This window comes from Pantherophis guttatus, chromosome 4 (assembly GCF_059756535.1).
Source record: "Pantherophis guttatus breed Tessera chromosome 4, ASM5975653v1, whole genome shotgun sequence".
In the NCBI taxonomy this organism is placed as follows: Eukaryota; Metazoa; Chordata; class Lepidosauria; order Squamata; family Colubridae; genus Pantherophis; species Pantherophis guttatus.
Window position 1 is genome coordinate 60433998 of NC_142066.1, and position 25742 is coordinate 60459739.

General features: G+C 36.3%; 2 protein-coding genes across 5 annotated transcripts in view; one reads left to right on the plus strand and one right to left on the minus strand.

The window, feature by feature from the left end:
* Nucleotides 1–14228, plus strand: part of MARCHF10 (membrane associated ring-CH-type finger 10) — an 86368-nt gene extending 72140 nt beyond the window's left edge. For both annotated transcript variants that reach the window (XM_034416176.3, XM_060691739.2), the window contains 4 exons: nucleotides 774–883; nucleotides 4563–4676; nucleotides 5858–5891; nucleotides 13606–14228. In XM_034416176.3, the coding sequence (XP_034272067.1) occupies nucleotides 774–883; nucleotides 4563–4676; nucleotides 5858–5891; nucleotides 13606–13634 (287 nt within the window). In that variant the 3' untranslated portion in view covers nucleotides 13635–14228. The remainder of the gene's footprint in view (nucleotides 1–773; nucleotides 884–4562; nucleotides 4677–5857; nucleotides 5892–13605) is intronic.
* Nucleotides 14229–15596: 1368 nt separating this feature from the next.
* Nucleotides 15597–25742, minus strand: part of MRC2 (mannose receptor C-type 2) — a 95142-nt gene continuing 84996 nt past the window's right edge. For 2 of the 3 annotated variants that reach the window (XM_034416175.3, XM_034416174.3), the window contains exons 27-30: nucleotides 21041–21160; nucleotides 20440–20619; nucleotides 19591–19617; nucleotides 15597–18679 (exon numbers count right to left, since the gene is read on the minus strand). In XM_034416175.3, the coding sequence (XP_034272066.1) occupies nucleotides 18459–18679; nucleotides 19591–19617; nucleotides 20440–20619; nucleotides 21041–21160 (548 nt within the window). In that variant the 3' untranslated portion in view covers nucleotides 15597–18458. Of the gene's footprint in view, nucleotides 18680–19590; nucleotides 19618–20401; nucleotides 20620–21040; nucleotides 21161–25742 lie in introns of those variants that run through there. The other variant, XM_087892285.1, reaches the window with a different exon arrangement.

Consider the following 25742-nt stretch of genomic DNA (forward strand, 5'->3'; position numbering starts at 1 on the left):
TAGCTGCATTATTTTGCATACATTTGAACAGATAATCGGAACTCTTTTTATTGTTGGTCATTTTGTTGACATTTTGTTCTTCAGCAAATTCTATCTATTTATTTTTCATTTTGCTTTCTTGAGAAACCATTAGTAAAAAGAAAACTGAGGGTTGCAGGTACCGGTTTCAGACTTCTCATATTAGGATACTACTAAGCAACTTTTTATATATGCTCAAAATGTGCAATAAATTACCTGTGACACAAAAGTATTATATTTCCCTATTAATATAAGTAAGACCCAATTTGGTGTAATGGTTAAGGCATTACTCTAGATATTGGGAGACCAAGAGTTCTAGTTCCACCTTGGGCATAAAGCCACCTGAGTGACCTGGTACCAGTCATTTTCTCAGTCTAGGAAGCAGACAATGGCAAATCAGTTCCAAAATCTTGCCAAGAAAACTGGAGGGAGCTGTCCAAATAGCTCCAATCATTTGAAGGCACATACACATATTATCTATACATTTCAAGCATGTTTCAGCTGCCCACTACTGTCTACTATGTGCTAAGATAAATTTTATAAATAAATAAATGTCTTGTAGGCTGTAAAATGGATATCAATATGTTAACACCAGTAAACAAAATACCAATTCTATAATGTGATTGTGACTACAAAATTGTATATATAGCTATGAACTGATCAAATATGTGATATAATTAGAGAGTATATTAAACTATTTAATCTCCAGTAAATATATCTTACAAATAAGATAGGAAAAAATTTGTGTTCATTAGGTGCTGAGCTTGGTGCAGTGAAAACCTGTGAATTGTGTAAGCAGACTCTCACTGTAGATCTGGATGATTTTAATGTGAATGACTACTACAGGAATCACCAACAGTCTCAGGTAAGAAATCAGCTATTCTGACAAATCCATCCTTTATGGAAGAAAGTAAATATCTTTGATTATATTCCTTGATGAAAATTATATGAAACTGGAGATTCTAACTATACTTAGAAATCCAAACTTTGTATCTTCTATTTTCTTAGCTATTGCTGTTATTTGCTGCTTTATGATTTCCAGTGCTTCCTTAATCTTCCTTGTTTCTAAATGGTATTTCTTGATTAAGCATTCTTTGGTCTTCTTGTTCTTCACATTTTTTTTTCATCTGTTCTAACTAATTTGCAACCAATCTCAGCTTGCTAATCTTATTTTCTAGCCTGATTTCCATTTTGATGGTGCATTCTTTGGCTTTCAGTTATGACAGCATCTGTGTGATTTATTATTGGTTTGTTTCTGGTAATGAGTGGGTGCTTATATTTGATATCGCAGTAGTGGCATCTTGCAATGGTTATGCTGCTTCTTTGGAACAAACTTCAACGCAGACAACCTTATTCTATTGGTTTTGTGCTGTTCTACATGCTCAATTAGTCTTTGTTCAATTCTTCTACTTTAGTTAGAATTAGTTACTTCTTTGCTCTTTCTGAGGTAATGGAGAGGTGTTCCTCAAAGCTTTCAGATGTGCTGTCCCAAAAGTTACTTCATGTGAGATAAAATTGCTCTCTAGACATCAGTTGAGATTGTTATAGCCTCTCTGCTGCATGATGATCTCCCTGTCAGAACTCCTTGACTCCATTTCTGAGGGGCAGTGAAGTTTCCCAATTTTATCTGTCTTCTCTGTGGATGGTTCTGAGGCTATTTGCCACTGTGACAGCCATGAGTGTAACCCAGATCATTCCAGGGCCAGTATGGGCATTGGCCTGTTTTCAGTTTGGAGCAGTGGCAATTGATCTGGAATTGGAAGAACTGTCTGTGATTCCCATGTCATGGTCAAATCATGCCCTGATAACCAAGAGATTTTTTAACATATATTATTCCCCACTGCAGGGAGACAGAACCTATTTCATTGGTCCACTGGTGGCAACAGTGAGGTCCAGACAGATTCCATAGTAATCTGGGGTTTATTGAGAATAACAGAATAACAGAGTTGGAAGAGACCTTGGAGGTCTTCTAGTCCAACATCCTGCTCAGGCAGGAAACCCTATACCAACCCTATCAGGAAATTTCTCTTTAGTTCTAGGTTGCTTTGCTCCTTGATTATTTTCCATCCATTGTTTCTTTCTCCTGCTTTCAGGTGCTTTGGAGAATAGCTTGAATCCCTCTTCTTTGTGGCAACCCCTGAGATATTGGAACACTGCTATCATGTCACCTCTAGTCTTTTCATTAAACTAGACATACCCAATTCCAACAATCGTTCTTTAAATGATTTAGCCTCCAGTCCCCTAATCATCTTTTTTGCTCTTCTCTGTACTCTTTCTGGAGTCTTAATTTTTTATATATATTATGGCAACCAAACGATGCAATATTTCAAGTGTGGTCTTACATTATAAAGTGGTATTGACACTTCATGTGATCTTGATTCTATCCCTCTGTTAATGCAGCCTAGAACTGTGTTGGCTTTTTTGGCAGCTACAATGCACTGCTGGCTCATATTTAAATGATTGTCCACTAGGACTCCAAGAGCCCTCTCACAGTTGCTGCTGTTGAGCGAGATGCCACCTACTATACTATACCTGTGCTTTTGGTTTTCTTGTGTAAAACTTACTTTTTTCATCATTGAATTTCATTTTGTTAGATAGCGCCAATGTTCAAGTCTGTCCAGATCCTTCTGTATTTTAAGCCTATCTTCTGGAGTGTTGGCTATTCCTGCCAGCTTGGTGTCATCTGCAAATTTGATGAGTTCCTCATCTATCCACTCATCTAAATCATTGATGAAGATATTGAAGAATATTGGGCCTAAAACAGAGCCTTGGGGTACCCCACTGCATACTTTCCTCTATATAGATGCAGTTCCATCAAGGACTACACGTTGAATGCAGTTGGTCAGCCAGATATGAATCTATCTGGTGGTGATGATGTCTAACTCACATTTTTTCTATCTTATCAAGTAGTATGTTGTGATCTACTTTATCAAATACCTCAGTGAAGCCCAAGGAAATTATATCAACAGCATTCTTCTGGTCCACTAATTTTGTCACTTTGTCAAAGAATGCAATAAGATTTGTTTGGCATGATCTGTTTTTGACAAACCCACATTGGCTTTTGGTTATGACTTTGTTTGCCTCTAGGTGTTCACTGATTCATTGCTTATTTTTCCCAGAATCTTCCCAGGTATTGAGATCAGGCTGACAGGACTATAGTTTCCTGGATCTATTTTTTCCCCCTTTTTTGAAGATGTGAACTACATTAGCTGTTTTCCAGTCCTTTGGTAGTTCTCTGGTGCTACAGGATCAGTGGTTCTGAGATCATGTCTCAGTTCCTTCAGAACCTTGGGGTGTAATCCATCTGATTGTGGTGATTTGAACTCATCTAGGGTGGAAGGTTCATTTACCATTTTCTTGCCTATTGTTGATGGTTTGCTGCATGATCCTATTGAGCTCTTGATTGTCACCTGGAATAAGAGGGCAGAAACCTTACAACCTTTCTTTTCTCACAGATCTGATCAGTGTCTGGAATTTATAGAAAAGCTGAGGGTGATCAATTGGGTTAAGAGATGCCTGGACTGCTGCTGGAGATCGATGAATATTGTGGGAAGTGTTGATGCTAGCAAGCTATTTCCCTTTTGTGGAAGACAGGATGAAGGGATTTGTACTAATTTATCACACATTGAAGTTCAGATATATTCAAGTTATGCAGGCACTCAGATCTTGTTCAGCTTGGTGATAGCAAACTTGAATGCTAGTTGAATAAGATAGTTTGCAATTCACAATTGACATCTTAGTAGGCATTTTAATGTACCTGGTAGGGCAGTTGTCTGGAAAATGTCATTAAGATCAATTAGAAAAGCATAGTAGACTCTGGAATTTTAAAACTGATGGCTTATGTTAGAGAGCACTGTTTACAAATCCTGTTCTAATTGCAGAGTTATTTTTCATGAAATAATTTCTTCCTTCTTCACAAAATAAAGTCCTCATATCATGTTCCATAATGATGGGAAATATTCAAAAAATATCCAATAGAAAGGATTTAAAGTTTTTATACTTTTCTTGTATTCATGCATCTTGTGCCAGATGATAACAGAAATATGCTCAGTTAATATAAAATTACCATATTTTTCAGAGTATAAGACACACTTTTTCCCCCCTAAAAAACCCGGAACAGCTGCTGCCTTGTCGGACTAGTTCCACGATTCCCCTGTTGTACTCACTGGAGCACCCTGCGATGATCAGCTGCATGTTTGAAGCTGCGTATCTGCGCACTTGTGCGTTCACAACCAGCGAATCTGTTGCTAAAGTTCACCTCTGGGAACAGCTGATTGGGGGTATTTGATCCACCCACCAATCAGTTGCTCATGCTGAATCAGGCTAATGTGCTGAAGTTGACCAGGCTGTTTGCTAAGGATGCTAGCCAGATAAATACCAATGGATGCTGGTAGGCAGAGGCACATTTTTTCCCCCTTATTTTCCTCCTCAACTAAGGAAGAGGAAAACCTAAAAATTAAGGTGTGTCATATACTCCAGAGCATCTTATACTCAAAAAAATATAGTATTTGTTGTTTCTTCATAATGTCTTATTTAACATATAGGCCCAGGATGAGCTGATGAACTCAGGCCTTTACCTTGTACTGCTGCTTCATCTATATGAGCAAAGGTTTGCAGAACTCATGAGATTAAACTACAATCAAGCCTCCAGAGATAGGGTAATAGCCAGAATAATATCTATTTTTTTCTTTCTGTTTACATAGGAAGATTAGGACTTCTTTTGTGTTTATCACATCTAGTCACAGCAGCCTAGGAATCTCAGGGTTCCCTGTGTCATTACTGGATTAAATGAGTATAAGTAAATAGGAATACATCTCTCTTTTTTAAATAAATAACTTTATTGTCATTGTACGTGTATACACAGTATACCCATACAACGAAATTGCCTTAACACCCAAAGACCAGGTCCAACACACATAACAATCCCCAAACACACTCCCACCCACCACAATTCTCCACCCCTAAACCACCCAAACATCCACACAACAGATGTAAAAAACAACAACAAATTTTTGTATAGAATATGCAGTACATTAAATAATTATGCTCCTGTCTTCTACTTCCTCCAAAACTACAATGCTGAAAGACAGTGTCAAAATCACCCAGCTGGCCTTCATGCCTAGAACATAGTCTACTAGTTTCAAGTCCAGCATTTTGCCCACCACATTAACCTGGCTCTCATATTTTTTACAAGTTATGTTCTTTAATATAGTGCAAATTATTTTATCTTTTTATATAATACACATATTTACATCTTTTTGTAATATTCAGTTGTTTTTAATTAGAAAATTTATCACACATTTGTGAAATATTGCTGCTTTAGAAAAGTATAAATTAATTGTAGATGTAATGAAGCTTCATTCAATATTAATACCTAGTGTAGCACAAATGTCCAGCATACCTTGGATAGACCATAGTACTCATTCAGCAAAGTACTGTTGTATTTAGAATAAAATGAATATTTCAGATACCTCAACAATATCCATTGAGATATTAGAAATTCATACCTCATTTGAGATATCCGCTATTAAATATCCAAGGTTGGAAGACTATGTAGTATCCTCTAGATATGTATTAGGACATAAGCTTTTATTCAGTCACAAAGGAATCACTTTTTTTAAAATTCCAGCAAACTGGATAAAATGTTACAGCATCTTAATTTAAATGGTTACAGTACTTAAAATTTTAGTACTATGCTTTCTCCTTTTATTTTAGATTGGTTCTATCTTTTAAAAGACTTTTTCCAAGTTATCTCTATAACATTATTAAGGCCTTGGAAAATCATGTTTCTGTTTATTATTAATAGAGATGTATATTAATCTTTTTTCTCTTTCTCTAGCTCTCAAGGCAACCTAGAACAGAGGAAAACCAAAGTAGGTTTATATAGGGTTACAGCAAGATGCATACTGTTTAATAGTTTCCAAACATCTTATACGTTATTTCTTACAGTGCCTAAAAATTCTTAACTGTTTACTACTTACCTGTGGCATCAGTATGATACATTCTTCTTCTAGCATCAAATCAGATAGCAAAAATAAACCTTATATCTTATGTGACTTTCAATTTTTTTCAATCTCTTGAAGCTCTCTATTGAGAGTAGAAAACAATGGGATTCTGAAGCTCTTTCCATTTAGAAGTACAACCAATATTGCATTTTCCAATGTGTTTTACAAAAATAATCAATGCAGTGACCAGAGAATTGTTCAGATTACTTGATTTTTTTTCCAGAAATTATTATTTATTAACTCAATTTATATGCCGCCTTTCTTTCTATATAGATTGGTTTACATCTTATGAAGTTCCCTATCTCTCAGATATTCAATTTTACAAAATATATAGAAAAATATAGTTCTGAGTGAGCACTATTGGTGTAATAAATCAGTTTTAAAAAGTGTATAATTCAAAATATGTGTGTAGTAACTGTCATAATGCAAAACCAGCTTTAATAAAAGTTGTTCTGTTTTTATTTCTTTATAATCTAAATCAGGGCCCCCCAACTCCTGGGCCATGACTTATTACCAGGCTGCACCATGTTCAGAACTGGGCTGTGGAAGCAGCAGGCAGGCAAGCACACACATGCTTTGCGCACACAGTGGATGGACAATTGTACATGGACAACTCCATTAGTGTGAGCAGTGAATGCATGTGCAAGCAGTGGGAGTGCATGTCCACTGCTTGTGCAAATGGAGCTGCACACACACTCTCTCCCCACTTGCATGGAACCATCCCCTCTTCCCCCCCACAAAGCCAGAAAGGTTGGAGATAGCCGGTCTAAGTCAATGTACAGTGTCCTAAAACAGAACTTTGAGACAATAGATCATAGTTTTCTAGCAATTTTGCTCACCTGTTCCAGAATTAGTCAGCTGAATATTGCAGTATGAAAGTTAAAGTCAAGTGCAGCAAGTTTAAAGGATCAGCAACAAATGGCATAGATGGAATTGAAGGATATATTTATCTTGAATGTCCCAACATGGACATTTGTAATAATAAAACTTGTAGCATTAGTTTGATGAGCTAAAGTCAGATGCAAGTCATGGTTGGCTGTTTTTTATATTATATAGCGAAATCAAAGAAATGAAATGATAGCAGTGACAATTTTATGTGACACTTGAATGTATATAAGATAATCAAAGTGAAATTTTGCAACAGCAGAAATTATTAACATGGATATTTTGAGTCCCTTGTAATTAATTAACACTTGTGGGGTGACAAAAGCTCAGCTTTATTCCCCACTCAGCTCGTGTCTTCCCTGGAAGTTCTGTCTTTGAAGAATGGGAGTTCAAGATTAAAGATATTGGAACTGAATGTGCTTTAGTGTCAGAATGTTTCATGCTTTTCTTCTCTTGTTTAGCAATTGACCTGTTTTTGCCTACTGTATTTAGATAACACAAGAACATTGCTGCTGCATTATCACATGTATCAACTTTCCCCAGTTTGTTTAGACTTGAATTCTGATGGTCCCCAACCTTGCATAACTTGGGAAGCCAAAAATCAATAGTTTAATGACTATTTGATGGATTTATAGCGATACAGATTCTTGTAACACAGCACAAATAATCAGTTAAGAGAGGCAGTATGGCATAGCAGTTAATGCACTAGGGTAGAAACCACAAGACTGTTAGTTCTAGTCCTGCTTTAGGCACAAAGTCAGGTGGGTGACCTTGAGCCAGTCACTCTCTTTCTCAGCCCTAGGAAACAGCCAATAATAAATCACTTCTAGAAAACTTGCCAAGAAAACTGCAGTCCCCTGACTTGGGGGGAATAAAACGTATTGTTTAAGTAATGTCTAAGGAGATTTCTCTACACCCTAAACTTCAGAATAACAGAGTTGGAAGGGACTTTGAAGGTCTTCTAGTCCAACTCCCTGCACAAGCAAGAAACCACATGCCATTCTGGACAAATGGCTGCCCAATCTTTTTAAAAACCTCCAGTGATAAGAGCAGCCACTACTTCTGAAGGCAAGTCGTTCCACTGGTTAATTGTTCTGTCAGGAAATTTCCCCTAAGTTGGTTCCCTCCTTGATTAGTTTTCATCCATTGCTTCTTGTTTGGCCTTGTGGTGCTTTGATAAATAGATTGACACACCCCCTCTTCTCTGTGGCAGCCCCTCAAACATTGGAACATTGCTATCATATTGCCCAGTCATTTTCAATAGGCAAGACATACCCAATTCCTGCAATTGTTCATGTTTTAGTCTCCAGTCCTCTAATCATCTTTGCTCTTCTTTGCATTCCTTCCAGAGTCTCAACATCTTTTTTATATTGTATAAACTAGATGCAATATTCCAAGTGTGGTCTTACCACAGCATTATAAGATGGTATTAACATTTCCCATGATCTTGATTCTAGCTCTGTTAATGCAGCCTAGGATTGCATTGTTTTTTTGACAGCTGCAGCTTACCGCTGTCTCATATTTAAAGTGATTATCCACTGGGAATCCAAGATTCCTCCTACAGTTACTGCTATTAAGCCAGATTCCACCTATTCCACTGTTTCCCTGAAAATAAGATCTGGACTTATATTTTTGGGGGCTCCAAAATAAGCACTTGGGTTTTAAGGGTGATCAGACAGGCTGGGCACCACCCAGTGCACACAAGATGGCAAGTGTGTGGGGATTAACAGTATCTGACAGCAGCTGCAGCCCACCAGTCCCTTGGTTGGCACACTCTGGGACTGTGCAGTCTGCGCAGCGCAGTTGATTCCCTGTCCAAGCAGCAGACAAAGACAGAGGCATGGGGGTGGGAGGCAGGCAATCCGGATGCACTGCACAGGCCCTGGAAAAGCTGAGTCAGTGGGCCAGAATAGACAGACAGTTGTGGGAGGCTAGTCTTTGTGCAGCAGCACCGGCAGCATACGGAGGCAGACACACAAGGCGGAAGGCATGCAATCCGGATGTGCCATGCTGGCCACAGGCAAACTGAGAGATGTGATGAGCCTCTCACAGTCACCTGTCCACTCCGACCCACTGACTCTTGGCTTTCCTGTGGCCTATGTGGCGTGCTTCCCCCCGCCTCTGCTGCTGCTTGGACAGGGTATCAACTCACCTGCGCTGCGCAGGCTATGGCTGCTGCCAGACACCATCGGTCTATGCACGCTCACTGCCTATCCTGGCCATGCCTACCCCTTCACTGGGGCTTATTTTTGGGTTAGGGCTTACATTAGGCACACTTAAAAATTAGGCTAGGTCTTGTTTTCAGGGAAATGCAATATACTTAAACCTTTGTTTTTTTCTTGCCTAAATGCAAAATCTTGCTTTTCTCACCATTTTATTTCATTTTGTTAGGTAGGGTCCAATGTGAAACCGTTGAGATCCTCCTGGATCTTGAGCCTATTGTCTGGGGTATTTGGCTATTTCTGCCAGCTTGGTGTCCACTGCGAGTCCTCTTGTATTCCCTCGTCTAAATAATGTATGAAGATATTGAAGAATACTGGGCCTAAGACAAAACCTTGGGGTTCCCCACTGCTTACTTCTCTCCATATAGATGCTGTTCTATTAAAGAGTACACATTGTGTGCAGTTTGCCAGCCAGTTACAAATCCATCTGGTGGTGATGGTGTCTATCCCACATTTTTCTAATTTACTAAGACGTAGGTTTTGGTCTGCTTTGTCAAATACTTTACTGAAATCCAAGGAGGTAATCTTCCTTTATGATGAACATAGAAAGTCAGTTGGCATGATTGGTGCAGATCCCTTTTCCTGTCAGTATCAGTTTCATCACTTTATGGATATAGACATAGTTGTGCCAGTATATCCCTTAATGAGAAAAGTGTGTGCTAAAATTGTATTCTTAATCTTTGCAAAGATGCTGTTATAATGAAGAGTGAAAGATTCTTGAATTAAGGCTGATAACTCTGAAAACTCCATAAAATGTTTGTTTACTTATTTATTTATCAAGTTTAGTTTAGAGATGGCCCATCTCACTCTGGGCAATGTACAATTAGAGAGTTAAATTATAACTCTCCAAATAATAAATTGAAGCTGTAGTTCAGAATCTGAAACAACTAGAATGCTTGTTATTCAGCTTTACTGTTATTAGTAATATATAAGCATTATCAATTAGCTATAGAATCTTAAATTCGTAAAAATGATTATGTATGGTATTCCATAAGGTTTTAGAAAGCCAGAAATCTGTTTATAGAACAGTGATAGTTCCCAATTTTCTGTAGTTACTTACCTTGAAGTAAATTTATTGGTCAGAAATAAGTTATCAGTACATGTTTCTGGTAGTATATCTACATATCAGCAGATGGGCTAGGCTCTGTGTCTCTCCACATTCACATAGCATATTCTTATCCGCTAAGAACCTCCACCTGAGCCTATTGATTTTACATTTAGGCACTCCAACTCTCAACCTCTTCAGGATCCTTTAAGTAATATAAGGGAAGTCAGGTCCTTCAGCCATATTAGATATCATTAAGCAAATCTGTCATCTCCCATTGACTTATCTCAGTGGTGGGTTCCTCCCAGTTCCGCTGAGCCGGTAGCGGTGACAATATGACGTCACCAAACCGGTTATGACCCCCCGCCCCCCCACGGTGTTATTCTTACATTTTATTTGGCCCCACCCCCAATCTATTGCTGCCTCCTGAGTCCCAGCTGATGGCTAGAGGGAAAAAAACTGTTTAAACTCTCGCTTCAAAGGGCCGCCCTACAGCTGATCAGTGTTAAAAGAAAACAAATGAGTAGACTGGTGCCTGCAAAAATACATGAGTAGATCAGTGCCTGCAAAAATAAATGGGTAGATCGCTACAGCTCTGTAAGGAGTTAAAAGCTTGGTAGACCAGTACCTCTGCTAAATCCTAAATAATTGTCACATGACCATCAAGCCACACCCACAAAATAAGTCACGCCCACAGAACCAGTAGTAAAAAATTTTAGAACCCACCCGACTTATCTTGCTGGAAGCTAGCTGGGAAGATTACAAATGGTGATTCGAACCTCTGATCCTGGGATGCTGCAACCATCATAAATACATGCCAATTGCCAAGTGACCAAATTTTGATCACATGATCATGGAGATGCTACTAGGGTCATAAGTGCAAGGGCTGGTCATCACTTTTTTCAATGCTGTTGTAACTTTGAATGGTTGCTAAACAAATGGTTGTAAGTAGATCAATCTCTTTACACTTCCTGAATACTTCCTGCATCAAAATGGTGGGAAACTATAGCACCAAGTTTCAGTAATGAAGGATTCTGGAGCTATTAAAAGGGAATTCGATAACCATGCAGTCCTAGCCTATCTGATATATAAAACTGGAGTTCTGCCCACACTCCAACATCACCCCCATGCCCACAAAAACCAGAGTAATATTCAACCTTGCTTGCTACTTAGCTGCATCTTAATAAAGGTGTTGCAGTGCTGCTTCTTTCAGACCTTTTCATTTGGCAATACCGATGTACATTTATCCAGAATACATTCTTAGTTGTTCAGAGTTTTTTATTCACTAGTTTCAACTAGTGCCCATTACTTTTGATGACAGAGTACTTCTAAACAAGGCTTATGTCAGGCAATTATCCTGCTTATTTACAGAATTGTTTTAGAATTCCAGATGACATGATTTTTCATCTGCATCCTGCCTGTGTTTTTCCATTACTGTGGATAAATACTTAATTTCTACCTAAGTGATTATGTATATATGGATGCTACTGTGTTAAGGTGGAAATCTTACTATAAAGGTATTAGGAAGAAAATAACATCCGATTCCCTAGGTTTCAATTCATGCAAGATGTTACAGTTTTTTCTAGTTTTTAGAATCATTGCTCTTCAATGACAATATCTATATCATGAATGAAGACAAATATAGGTATCCCAAAATAATGTTGCAGGATCCAATCTGCATTGGTCACCGGAACCAGAAGTTTAGTCTTCTGAGCTTTCAGACTCAGGGAAGAGGGAACTTCAGGGAACTTCTCTCTATTAGAATGTGTGCTTTAGGTTATTCTACATGTAGTATTTATGTGGTGCCTGGTTGTGTGTGGTTTTTTTAGTTGTTGATTGGAGTGTTGATGGCCAGCTATTAAGTCATTGGCTACTGTTTCCTTGTGCTGCCAAGTCCTTGGCTCCTAACTGCCTGATAAACTGGTGGTAAATCAGCCTTCCTGTTGACTGCCATGGGACTTCAATCATTTCCCTGGCTATCTTTGTATCTACTCGGCCAACAATCTTAGTAGCTGCTATTCTCCCACAATCTCCCACCTCCAAGTGATCTTTGCAGTGCATCTTTATAATGCATCATACATTGCAAAGATTGCTTGGAGGTGGGAGATACTTCTAAATATAATCTACCTGAATCCCTGCATGGACTGCCCCTATGATAAAATAGGACAGATGGGGAGAAACCATCAGACTGCAAGAAAACAACAGCAGACGACGAGGCAGGAGATGAGGAACTCATTGGTAGCCTCACATTGCAAAGAACAAGGATATACATTCCATTTCAAAGCTATTAAAATTGTTGGCTGAGCAGGTAAAAGTAGCCAGGGAAATGATTGAAGCCTGGGAAATGGGCCACTTCTCAGTCAACAGGAGTGCTGATTTACCACCAGTTTATCAGGTGTTTAGGAGCCCAGGACTTGGCAACACAAGTAAACAGCTAATGACTTAATAGCTGGCCATCAACACTCCAATCAACAAATAAAAAGCCACACACAACCAGGCAAATACTATGCATAGAAGTCCAAAGCACACATTCTGGTAGAGAGAAATTCCCTGAGGATCGGCTCCAGCAAGAGTTCAAAAGCTTGGAAGATTAACCTCTGGTTCCAGTGATAAGACAGACTGGATTCTATAATATCTATAATGATTATTACCTATAGTAAGTTGGGGGCACATATTTAAAATAAAGTTTTCAAATATAAATCCATAAATCACTAAAATGCATTGTGCTATTTGCAGAATTTCAATATTATTTTATAGCAAGGCAACACTGTAGTTCATTAGTTTTTGTATAGTCACATCTGACATAAACTTATCTTTATAATCTCCTTGAAGATAATAAATAAAATAAACAGGCAGTTATCTGGAGAAATGTACTATGTATATGCCAAGACAAGCATCCTTTATTATATGACATTTCAGAAAAATACCCAATATATTCTGAGATCGAATGCTTGGAATATTTTCTTGACTTTGACAAATTAATTTGAATGTGTGACATTCATATATGTATAGTATATGCCATGTCACAAGTATAGTATATTATTCTAGTTGTTATTTTGGGATTCTAGGTTATTTTAGTTTAACTACTAATAATAAAGTGATAAATGTTTTTGAATGCATAAATGCAATTTTATCACTAATTTAGGAAGATTTTGTTAATACTAATGCATATTATTTTTTAATTAATGGTTAGTCTAAATTTTTCTGAATTGTCATTTTATTCCTTATTTTTTGTATGGTCAATATCACAAGCTACATATTTTCACTAGTTATATTAAGCAATTCTAGCTAATTGAGGCCTTTGCCTCAATTATAAATAAATTCAAATGCACTTTACTGCATTCAACAGCAGTATTCAGTAAGTTTAACATTTTTGCTGTTTTATGAGGCAAAAGAGTCTAAAATGTATTTATTTATTTATTTACTGCAGATCCAACCAATTCTGCCAACACTGGCTAAGAACTGTCAAGCAGGATCTGAAGAAGTAAATTCCCTTTAGAAATCTGACAGAACTCTCCTCTACACCCTTCCACTTTCACCCGTTGATAACACCAGGCCAAAATGAATATGTGCACCATTCATATTCAGTGTCACCTTTTTAAATTTAAAGCCTTCTAAGGGTCTAGGGTTGTTTGTGTGGTTCGGTTCTTGTCTTAAATTGTATTACTAACTTTTTTTCAATACCATGGGTTATTAAGAGCAACTTGCAAAGCGATTTCCTATTGACTAGCCAGCAACTGGTACTCAATCAACAATGGCTACAGATTTGTTTGTGGGTACTTTTTAACTGAAGTTTTAACAATCTGGATGCTAGGTACCTGTTTTTCTACCCTTTCTTTAGAAGCCACTCTGCATAATTTTGCTATGGATCAGAGGCTTCTTGAAGATCCATAATCATCTGTATATTAAAATAAAATTGTGTGCCCCATCTTATAAAACAATCTGTGAGACACAGATGTAAATGAATTGATGTACTGTTGTATGAACATCTTGCCTATGAATTGCATGGCATAAGAACCTAATAAAATACACAATATTTTGTTCTCTGTCCAATCACCACCTTACCCTTTTTGCAGATTAGGTAGTTTGCTTAATTATATATAATACCACTGTTGTACTATCACCCTTTTAGGATGAAAATCCAATAGATATTTCCTTTATCTGTCTAAGTTTAGTATTTAACAGTTTTTGATGTAAATTCTCTTGAGATAAACACAGAGTTTTCTTTAAACCTCACCTATTTTATTTTGCTATACCTCTTTTGGTATTTTTTTCCTTGGTGAGGATTGTTTCATTTCTATGCTTAGTACAGCACATGCCATAAATTCATGATGGTTTAATGTTATAACAATACCAACAACTGTAGCCCAGATAATTTGCTTCAGTTGGAGCCCTTAGAACACTGTCACTAATTTTCATGTTGCTACAATAAGCTATATTTGAAGAACTTATTATGCTTCTAAACCTAGAGACAGCTTTTGAAAAGTTACATTGCCATAAATTACAAATCGAGGAACATAATTTATAAATACAGGAAGTACTTTTGAAGAGTCCCTATGCCCACAGGAGGGAATCCAAGAATACCGATAGCTCTTAAAGTACTTTTGTAGTTCAAACATACCAGATGCATGAATCCTTGTCAGAGAAACTTCATTTCTTTGTTACACTGCATAAACAGTGAATGCTTTCAGTGATCAATCCAAGATGCAACCTTTTAAAGCTGTGTTGAATAGCAATTTCTTAAATTCTTTTTTAATTCATCTTTGTTTATATATGATAGTAACTATCAAAACCTTTGCAACTGCATCCCTGAAAAGGAATGATTTAAATAAACATATCTAAGATTAAGTAAGCATATTTCATCGATACAATCTAAAGCTTCACTAGCATTCTGATTTTCATCTTGCTTTAGGTTGATGCTCTAGTGTTAACTATTCTCCTAAAGGGAGATCACATGAGTAGTTTGTGAATCAATTTTAGAAACTATTTTTAGTTCTCTATTTCTAGTAAATTTCCCTTTATCTCAATTCTCTATATACTATATTTTGTCTTAATTAGCTACCTGTATAATTCAAAAGGAGCAATGTTGCATAATATTATAGATATTTGCAATTAAACTTGGATAAATTGTAAAATTTGGCTAAGGCTAGAATTAAATAGTACTGATTTTTAAAAGTTCTTCTGCTTCATACATTACATAACACAAAGGACTATCTATCTCATGATTTTGAGTTCTAACTTGAGTTCCATTGCAGAGAAAAAATTAACAATGTTTATTTAGGTCATATAAAATACAATCTTCCCAATATTAATCACAGCAAAGATCAGCCCTGTAATACTCCTTGAGACACAAAGGGTAAGAATTGTTTCGATTCTTTGTAACTGTTGAAAACATGGGGAAAAAAAACATTTTGCTGAAAATAATGGGAAAGTAAGCTTTATTCAAAATACTTATTTTTTTAAAAAAAAAAAAGCTATAGCAATCTATTTTAAAATATGCCAGTTTCTTTTTTTAGCACCTTTTCACATTATTAAAAACAAATAGGAAATATTTAATCTGAAACATTTTTCCAGTATATTCAATGGCAGGATACTTCTCCCCTCCTTTATGGAATTAATCATTTCTAGTTACATTTGATTTACTCTGAAAGCAAATAATAAGCAAGAATATAAGAAACATAATGGCTACAGTATAGTCATTATGGAGAGAGAAACTGAGGGAATAGCAGCAGCTTGAATAGCTGGGAGAATGAAGAGGCTGATCTTGAAAAGCTTCCCATCCTTTCAGCTCTGCTATTGCACTTACTCCTTGAACACATGTTAGCTGGCCTGCCTGGCACAAGAGATGCTTTCAAGACAATTCCCCTGTTAAACAAAATTGAACGAGCATGCCAGTGGTTCCTCGGGAAGGAACTGTGCTTCTTATAAAAAATACCCATTTCAGTGAACACACATGGTCAATTTCCACAAGATATTTGCACAGAAATCCTGTCCTAAATATTACTGCAAAGTGATTCTACTTCATCAGTAAAATGGCAAATCTTTTGTGCCCAATGCTATAAATCTTGACCTCTGCTCTAGCATTATTAAGATGCAGGAGGACTGCTTGTATGTCTCATCAGTGTGTCTCATCAGTGAGATGAAAAAAATTGCACATGCTCAAAGGCAACTTGCTCATCCTATGACAGACTCTGAAAAATCTAAATGCTCTATCTTGATTTAAATTATCCCCTGAGGAGAAAAATATTGAGCAAGAGAGCCATATAAACATATATAGACACAAATCAAAACACTGCCCATGAAACAGGCAGTTATGAAGGGAAAAGAAAGGAAAACAGGAAAGTTAGATTTGCTTTTGAAACTTCCCTTACTATTTGTTGGTGTGGAATGTGTTTGGCTGTCTAAATGTCATAGGTATAGCTTTTTTACAAACACTTAATATCCAGCTTAAGTGAAAAATCTGTTTTCATATACAATAAATTCCTTAAGTAGCTAAGTTGTAAAAATATTTATCCCCACTTCATTGTCACAGTTACCACTCAGAAATATTTAATTAAAAATGAAAGCGTAAAATAAAATGGCTCTCACAGGGTCCCTGTTTTAAATGAGGCTCCTTTTATTCTTTATTTCTGTAAATAATTATTATAATAAAAAGCCACTCTTCTAAGCAGGTACAGTATTTTTTCATTGGTTCTTAGCATCTGGTATCCAAACCTTAAGTTGCCCAGCAGCCTATATGCTATTCTTAAATAAAAATAAAGGATTTACTTTTTTCAAATGATTTTAAACCCATGTGGAATGGAACGTCAATTCACAGACCAGCTTTCTGTTCCTGAAACATGGCTACCCAAAGTAGGGGGATAAATAAAATATTGAGAAGGGAATCCAAATGTCTTAATACAAACTATGCTCCTGCAAGCATACAGTATATCTTCCTTGCACACAAAAGTTTGTGTTGTGCTGGTAATTTTGTGATTGTGATGAAACTCAGATTCTGAGCATATCTGGGTTCCAAAATCTGGATGATATTTTTCTGCTGTATCAGGTTTTATACAATGTGCATTATTGTTTCCCATTTGTGTTATTTTACATAGGGCAATTACTCCTTTGGCTGCCCACATTTAAGTGCTCAAACATTATTTCATCTGGGGAAATGTAATCCTGCAGTACAACTGTCTCATTCTGATTATTCTTTTCTCAGAGATATAAAGATCTGAACACCACACCTTCTACATATTCTTAATTATAAGGGTTTTTTTAATCAGTGAATAGTAATTACACAATACTCTGGCCATTTTTATGCAGTATTGTATAAAATATTCTAACTGCCAAAACATTTCAACATCCTTATATTGTTTGCCACCCCAAAGCATTCATTTATTATTTTATTTATTAAATTTATTTGCCACCCATAAATTCAATAAAATAAATATATCTACACTGGTGCTTTAAAGTTTGTGAATCCTTTCAATATTTATACGTAAATATGACCTAAACCATGATCTTTTTTCCACATGTCCTAAAATTAGATAAAGAGAAACCAATTAAACAGATGAGTCAAAACATTATGCAGAAATATTGAACCTTCAAAGGGATTCACCAGCTTTTAAGCACTGCTGTAAATATTTCTGTCATGAAGCTGGCATTCGTAAATATGAAAGTTCAGTGATGCTGCTTTCAATGGTTTTGGGGAAAGGCTTTCTACGGCAATGGGTTTCATGATAGCATCATGGCTTACAAAAGAAAAAGTCCCTGGGCAGCAGTGGAATAGAAGATCTGGTCTCAACTAAAAGAATTCAAGGGCCTTTCACATGGCTCTGAGAAGTAATGGAAGGACATATTAGAGAAAGAAACAGACAGGGTAGGAAGAGCAAGATGAAAAGATACAACAAAATACTTGTTTTGCTATTATTATCGGAGAGAAAAAAATGCTTATATACTAAGTCTCTAAAGAGATGTGAAGAAGTTGTACAACTACTTAGAGATTATAGGTTCCAAAATGAGATTTTCCTTCCAAGAGATGAATCATCATTTTTCTCTTCTCTGAGTAGGACAAAGGTAAACTGGGATTTCTTACAAAGCCCCTTTTAGTATTTCTCCACATCTCTTTAGTGGGTCGCTGCCCTGCCTTCCAACCCTTCTGCTGTTGACTCAGCAGTTCTCTTCTCCTCTCCTGAGAGACTTGGTTTTGAGACTGTTCATGACAGGTGCTTGTGACCCTCCCATCCCTTTTCTCCCACCACCCCCATCCCTACCCCACTCCCACACTTGACAGATTCACCATTACTCTTGTTGTTCATTCATCTCCATATCAGATACCAAGATGTTCTTCTCAGCAGATTCACTAGGAGTAGCGTTGGTGCGGCTATAGCGAGCACTCTCAAATGTCCCTTGTTCTGAAATCCACCGGCGCTTATACAGATAGAAGGCCACAGCTACCAGTGCACAGAGTGCTAAAGAGGAGAGGATGACTACAACAATGGTTTTTGTGTTTTCCAGGAAAGCTGCAGTAAAAGGAGAAAAGTTAGGAGGAAAGATCCATTTTTGTAGCTAAACAGTATTCAAAAAGAGTGAGCAAAATAACTTTGTGTGTAAAAGTGACCAATAACAACAACTTGATGAACACTAAGAGATGAATAATTGAAATTGGGACATTCCAACCCATCCAGAAATTGTGGATATTTCATCTAATTACTTTGTGTATTCATAGACTTTATCAAACTACTCAAAATAGCCATAATCTGCAATTTTATATAGATGTGTTAAATTCAATTTGTTCAATTATTTCTACTACTTTCTTTCAAAGAATAATAGATAAAATTTAAGGGACTTTCTCTTCAGTAGTAAATGGCTCTACAAATTTTTACATACAAGGCAGCCCGGTGGGACTACAAATCCCATGGCAGTATCCATACAAAATTACAAACCACATGTGTCTCACCGCCTGCTCCCCCCTCCCCCCCCCCCAAAAAATCTGGAGAGATACCAAAACATCCTCTTTGGTAAAGTCAATGGACTCTCCAGTCCTATTCAAAATTACCTAATCCTGATTATACTTCTCAAGTCAATGCTGCTTTCACATCTGAAGTAGAGTGGGTAAAAGAAAAGATAGGAGGCAGGATGAAGGATTAAAAAAGGTCTATTTCTGATATGCTGTTTGCCTTTGTTACGCTTACCTAATATAATTCAAGTAGGGGAAATCATTAAGTTGAACAACCTGCTTCAAATACCTGCCATACAGAATGTATTTATTTTTTATTAGTTTGATTTACCTTCTGTTTTTATTCAATTTGGAGACTCATATGCAAGGCCTTGTATTTACAGCATAATTAGATCAATTCTCACCCTATTAGTTTCAACAGTGGTGTTAAAAGCTGTGTTGGGTTAGGCAACTGAACTGAGTTATAAAGCATACCTGATCTGGAGATGGAGCTTCCTTTCACTGCCATGGAAAATACAAAGAAATAAAGAATGTCAGCTTCCTGTCCCAATATCATTTGACCTACCTCTTCAATGCTGTTCAAGCTATTCCATAATGACTCATATTCTACTACAGCATCACCTGAGTTGTGATCAAATATGCCTTGATTTCAAACAATATATCTCCAATTTAGCCACATACTCAACAAGGAGGTAGATTAGTTTTATATCTAGTGGAGCCCTTAATTTTTGTCCTCCATCATAATATTAAACAAACTAGAGTAATGCTTTAATTAATCCAATTTAGAAAAATGTGAACATATGTAAACCTTTCTGGATTCCTAAAATGCTTAGTCAGGCAGAATAGAAAAGATTATGTGCAATCCACTCACTGTCTTCCCTTTATCTAATAAGGGTTTCTCTTTTAACTGTCATTTTGCCTCTTAAAGAATTCCATAAACCTGCAGAATATTGCAGATTCTTTCAATTTCAGGTGGCCCAATCAAAGACCCAATTCTAACTCAGGGCTACCACAAACCAACCACAGTTTACAGGAAAATAAAGAACAATGCAATCCAAATAATTTCTGCCTAAACCCATCAGCCGACTGGTCGAAATTCTCCCTGACTCCTCATCTGCAGGTCTTCATGAAAATATTTGCTTTTTCATCATAAAAACAGTTGTTCTAACCATAAAATGCTTTCTGTTATAATTTGTCCTTGCCTTAAAATGGATGGGTAAGAACTTCCAGCTCCTGTTTGCATTTTCCAGTGCTGTAGTTCAATTTAGGGCCATTAAAAGCCTACCCTGATTTTATCTGTACAAACTTAATTAATTTCCTTACCTCGAGATGTCTTACAGATGACTCCCATGGTTATATTTGAACAAGAGCCCAGACGCCAGACGCCATTGCTGCTCTGGATCCAATAGCAGCTATTTGGGCTGATCATGCTTGGTCCTGTATCATGTTGTCCCCAGTTAGAATAGTTTACAGCCGTGCTGTCATGCCAAACAAGGGTACCCCCTGTGCAGAAGGGAAAAACATGCTTTGTGTGATTAGTGAAACAGCCATTCTAGAGTACTACATGAGAATCTCCTCAGACCACCAAATGTTGGAAAGCAGCAAAAAGCAGTAACATAGTCATTAAAGTGTTTGACTAGGACTGGGGGGGATACAGGTTTGAGTCCACCAGCCACACCCAGTCTCTCTTTGTCAGCCCAGCCAAGTTCACAGGTTTATTTTTGTAGGAGAAAAGGTGAAGAGAGATCTCATGTAAACCACCTTTGGAGAAACAATAGGATACAAAGTTAATAAGTACATTGTCAAAGTATACTTTCAGAGAATGACACTTTATCATAGCACATTGCTGCAAATCAATTTCAAAGTTACCAAAGTTGTCTAAATGCTAAACAGTAATGCAGTCTCTCAATTCTGCTTGATTTACCTTTGGGATTAAAAGACATCCCCAGCCATACTCCTTTGGCTTGGCTTTCATAAACTTGTAGATGTTGCCAAACAAAGATATTCTCCATCTCATCTAGGATGGACAGCACCGTACCTCCAACTGTGGAGAATAGAAGAGATACAACAGCCTATAAATTACAGAAGAGTTTACACTTCCCTGTGAGAGAAAAGCTTTGCCATAGTTCAGAGGCCCTTAAAATATACAATTCTGTTGAAAATTTTCCTCATATGAAGGATATTCACCAGAATAAATATGCAATATATTTTACAATTATTTTTAATTCTAAAATATATTGCATATTTATTCTGGTGAATAAATGCATTCGATTAATTTTATGCAATCTTCCTGTAAAACTGAAGTTTATAAGAAAGAGAACTTCACATACATGGGTATCTACTAAAAGACTAGAGTGTCAAAATCTACAAAATGGCAGCATCATAAACAATGCTCTATCTCTTTTATCTGAGTGTTTGACATCACAGCCGATACAAAAGGAAGAGATTTTAGTCAGGATGCCATACTTGCCATCCTGCAGATTTTGATTTTTTTTTTTTTAAATGTCAAATTTATATGCCACTAGCTCATCAAAGCCAACTCTAAGCATTATACAAACATTCAATTAAAAATACCATATAAAATATTAAAAAATAAATAGAGACCATACATTTAAAATACAGTTAAAATTAAATTGACCAAGATGAAAAGGAAGGGAGCAACATAGACTTATTGGAGTGCCAGGCGAGTTGGCACTGGCAGTCTTCAGGTCCTTTTAGAAGGCTAAAAGGGTGAGTACTGATCTCACCTGGGGGAAACAGCATTCCAGAGAAATGGACCTTCTCTGGGACCTTGCCAACCAGAATTCCTTAAATGCAGGGTCCATAGTATTATTCTTCTGACAGCATCGATGGATAGACAAATCTCATCAGGGTGAAATGATTCCTTGATTTTCACCATTACTCTATCCTACCAAGCAACTGCATATATGCTATTCATTGATTCATTCATATCCCAACTTTATTATTTTTACAAATAATTCAAGGTGGCAGACATACTTTCCTCCTCCTATATTTCCCCACAACAACCAGCCTGTGAGGTGGATTGGGCTGAGAGCACACGACTGGCCCAAAATCATCCAGCTGGCTTTCATGGCTACTACAAGACTAGAATTCAGAGTTTTCCGCTTTCTAGTTGGAAGCCACACAGAGTCACTTGGAAGCGAGATTGTCGGCATACAAATTTAATAAATAAATGCATGCATACATAAATACATTACTTAGCTGTACTCCTTAAAAAGAAATGCTGTTGCCAATTTGACATAAAAGAATTGATTGGAGGCCCACACTGTGCTTCCAAACATCTTTCTCTTTGACCTGGACTGAATCAGAAATTTTCTGATTTGCTTCAAACTGCCCAGTTGTAAGAAACAGATGCAGGAGCCAAGTTCCCTTATAGCCTCTGATTTTTAAATTTTATTTTAATGTAGTTTGATATTGTTGGATAGTATTGGTGTGGAGCTTTAGCTTTGAAAAAGATACAATTTCTGCATCGAAGATTCCACACATTATTCATACATCCGCTTTGCATTAAAACAGGGACAAAATAGGAATAAAAAGATTTCTCTGTTTCTTTTCTATTATTACTTTGCATTTCTCTTGATACCTTCCCTTTTATGTTTCTTTCTGCTGCTTGGCAACAAAAGATAATTTCAGGATAAAATTCCAAAAGCAGACCCTACTTTATTTCCTTTACATAAAATACACACATAATATCTATTTTACAGGAATACAGATAGAAAAACATGACAATTTGTAATGAATTAATGTACTTCAATTTTGCTAAAATTCTCCTACACTCTCATGTAGATAAAGAGTTTAAAAAAAATTGCTAAATAAGAGATGGGCGGCAAATAAATTTCCTAAATAAAATAAATAAATAAAGCTAAAGTCGGATGTGTGGCTGAGCTTCTATGGAAGATACTGGTGCTGAATGCCCTGCTGGTACCTTAACTTGCTCTTTTTAGCTATTATCAACTGCTTATCTGCACTGAATTCTCTTCTAAAGCAACTGAGAAATGCAAACTCAAGAAGCAAAAAGAGTCAGAACTAGCATGAAAAAGAAAAAAAAATAACCAGCAGTCTTCCAGCTGAAAAGAGGAAGATGAGGACAAACTGCTTCCTATAGCCATCGAGATATCCTATCACCCCAAAGAGTTCTTTAACAATATCAAGCATTCACTATATTAATTTATTTAGGATCTTAAGCTGGAGTGGGAGAAATCCTTTATTTCAGTAAAAGACGATTTAGCAGATATGTAATGTCTGAAGAAAATTAATAAACAATTAATAAACAAAGTTTTACCAAAGAAGATATAAGACATAGCCGAGACAAGTACAGGTAGTCCTTGACTTACAACATTTCATTGAGTTCATTTAGTGACCATTTGAAGTTACAACAGCACTAAAAAAGCGACTTATGACCAGTTTTCACATTTACGACCATTACAACTTTCCCATGGTCAGGTGATCAAAATTCAGATGTTTGGCACCTGACACATATTTATGATGGCTGGAGTGTCCTGGGGTCATGTAAATCACCTTTTGTGACCTTCTGATAAACAAAATCAATGAGGAAGCCAGATTCATTTAACAACTATGTTACTAACTTAACCACTACAGTTATTCACTTAACAACTGTGACAAATAAGGTCATAAAATGGAGCATTTAACAACTGTCTCACTTAGCAACCGAAATTTTGGCTCAATTGTGGTTGTAAATAGAGAACTACCTGTAGTCAGGCCAAAGTTTTAAGTACTAAAACAGCCTCTAGCATAAAAAATAATTGAGAAAGACATTATGGATCTTAAAATGCCTCTGGCAGATTCTGAATATCACAGCAAATGAACCTCTATATTAAAGGCATCAATGAAAAAACAGAACAATACTATGATAAATTATATAGAAACAAATTGTAACAATCTCTTCCTTGATTTACATTTGGCTGAAAAGGGCATACTATAATACAGTACATGCCCAAAGAATTCATAATTCCAGTCTTGCAAAGTTAAATAAAATCAAGGGTTATTGTAATTAAGTTTCTAAATTAATGTACCAGAGATAAAATTCTGAGGAAGCTGACAGGCTGAAGAAAATGAACTGGGGAGGAGACAAAGAAATTCATCAAACTTCTACAAAATGTAATTGCATTCAAGCCTATAATAGAATTGTTGATAAAAATGGAAAATTGCTATGAATGGAGATATCCATTGAAACTTTAAAACTACAAGGAACAGAGATAATTTCTATTATTCAGGACTTGAACCATTTTTTGGCAGACTTGAAGATTTCCATTGATGTTGGCAAAATGAACAATTTAAACATCAAAATAGACACAGTTCCAAAGGGATGATCAAAAGAAAAAAATAATAAAGGAAACCATATTGACCAGTTATGATGTAGTATAATATATAAAACTTTAATTTGCATTAGGATTTAAGGAAATATAGTTAAATTATAGGTTAATTTATTAAAATAAGGATATATTTTTATTGGCCAGCAAAACCCTTCCTCATTTAGAGCGCAAAGGAGCTTAGAGTGATGCTTATGCCTATACAAAAACTGAACAAGGCTGGGAATTGGTTAGGAAGTGAACAAGAATATTAAGAATTTGGGGATAATTATAGAGGAGAGATTTGTCGGCATTGATAGCGTTTACAAGTTTCAGAAGGGAAAAGAAACAAGGAACAAGATATAATCAACAAAAAGTTTATTCTTAAAAGCCCAGAATAAATTCAAATAATTTTAAGGCATGCCAGGTATCCACAGCATCAATAATATTTCATGTGTGATAGTAGTACATTTATCTAATTGGTTTTTGGAGAATTGAAAGATCCACTTTAAAAGTTATAAACTATTTAGACATGTAAGATCTATTCTCCTTCAATTTTTATGTTACAAGAAACTTCGTGGATAGACAGTATCTAAATAAAGGCAAATATTTTAATATAGTATTTTTCTCTAGGTACTAGCAAGTCAAAATGGTTCACACTTTTATTTAAAGATGCTTAAACTTTAAAGTATAAAGATTATTGAAGGATACAGTGGAAATTTATATTTACCAAAGAAGAATGAGACACATTTCAAGTTATTATTGTTTAAATTTAAGTTTAAATTGACTGATCCCTAAATCAGTCAAATATAGTTTCTTAGGAAAATATTAAAGATATCTGCAATATATATTTATATTATTGCAGATTCAATGATAGACACGCTAACACAAGGGACAAACTTCCAATCAAATTTGTTCTATTCTAACAGACATAAATCTTATTTCAGATTAGATTGTATATGGGAATATGAAAAGATTTATCTAAGAGTTTTATGCATGCAGTAACAATAGTAAAGATGGCTCTGTGTGTGTGTGTGTGTGTGTGTGTGTGTATACCATAAAGTGGTACAACCAAGTACCTGGCATACACTGAACAGCACAATCAAGTAGCTAGCAGAAGCTAAGAGAATCTGCACAAAACATGGGACACCAGAGAAGGTTGTGGAGAATAAGAAAACTAAGATCCTATGGGGCTTCTACATAGCAACAGCACTTAGACTTACATACCGCTTCACAGTGCTTTACAGCCCACTTTAAGCATTTTACAGAGTCAGCATATTGCCCCCAACAATCTTG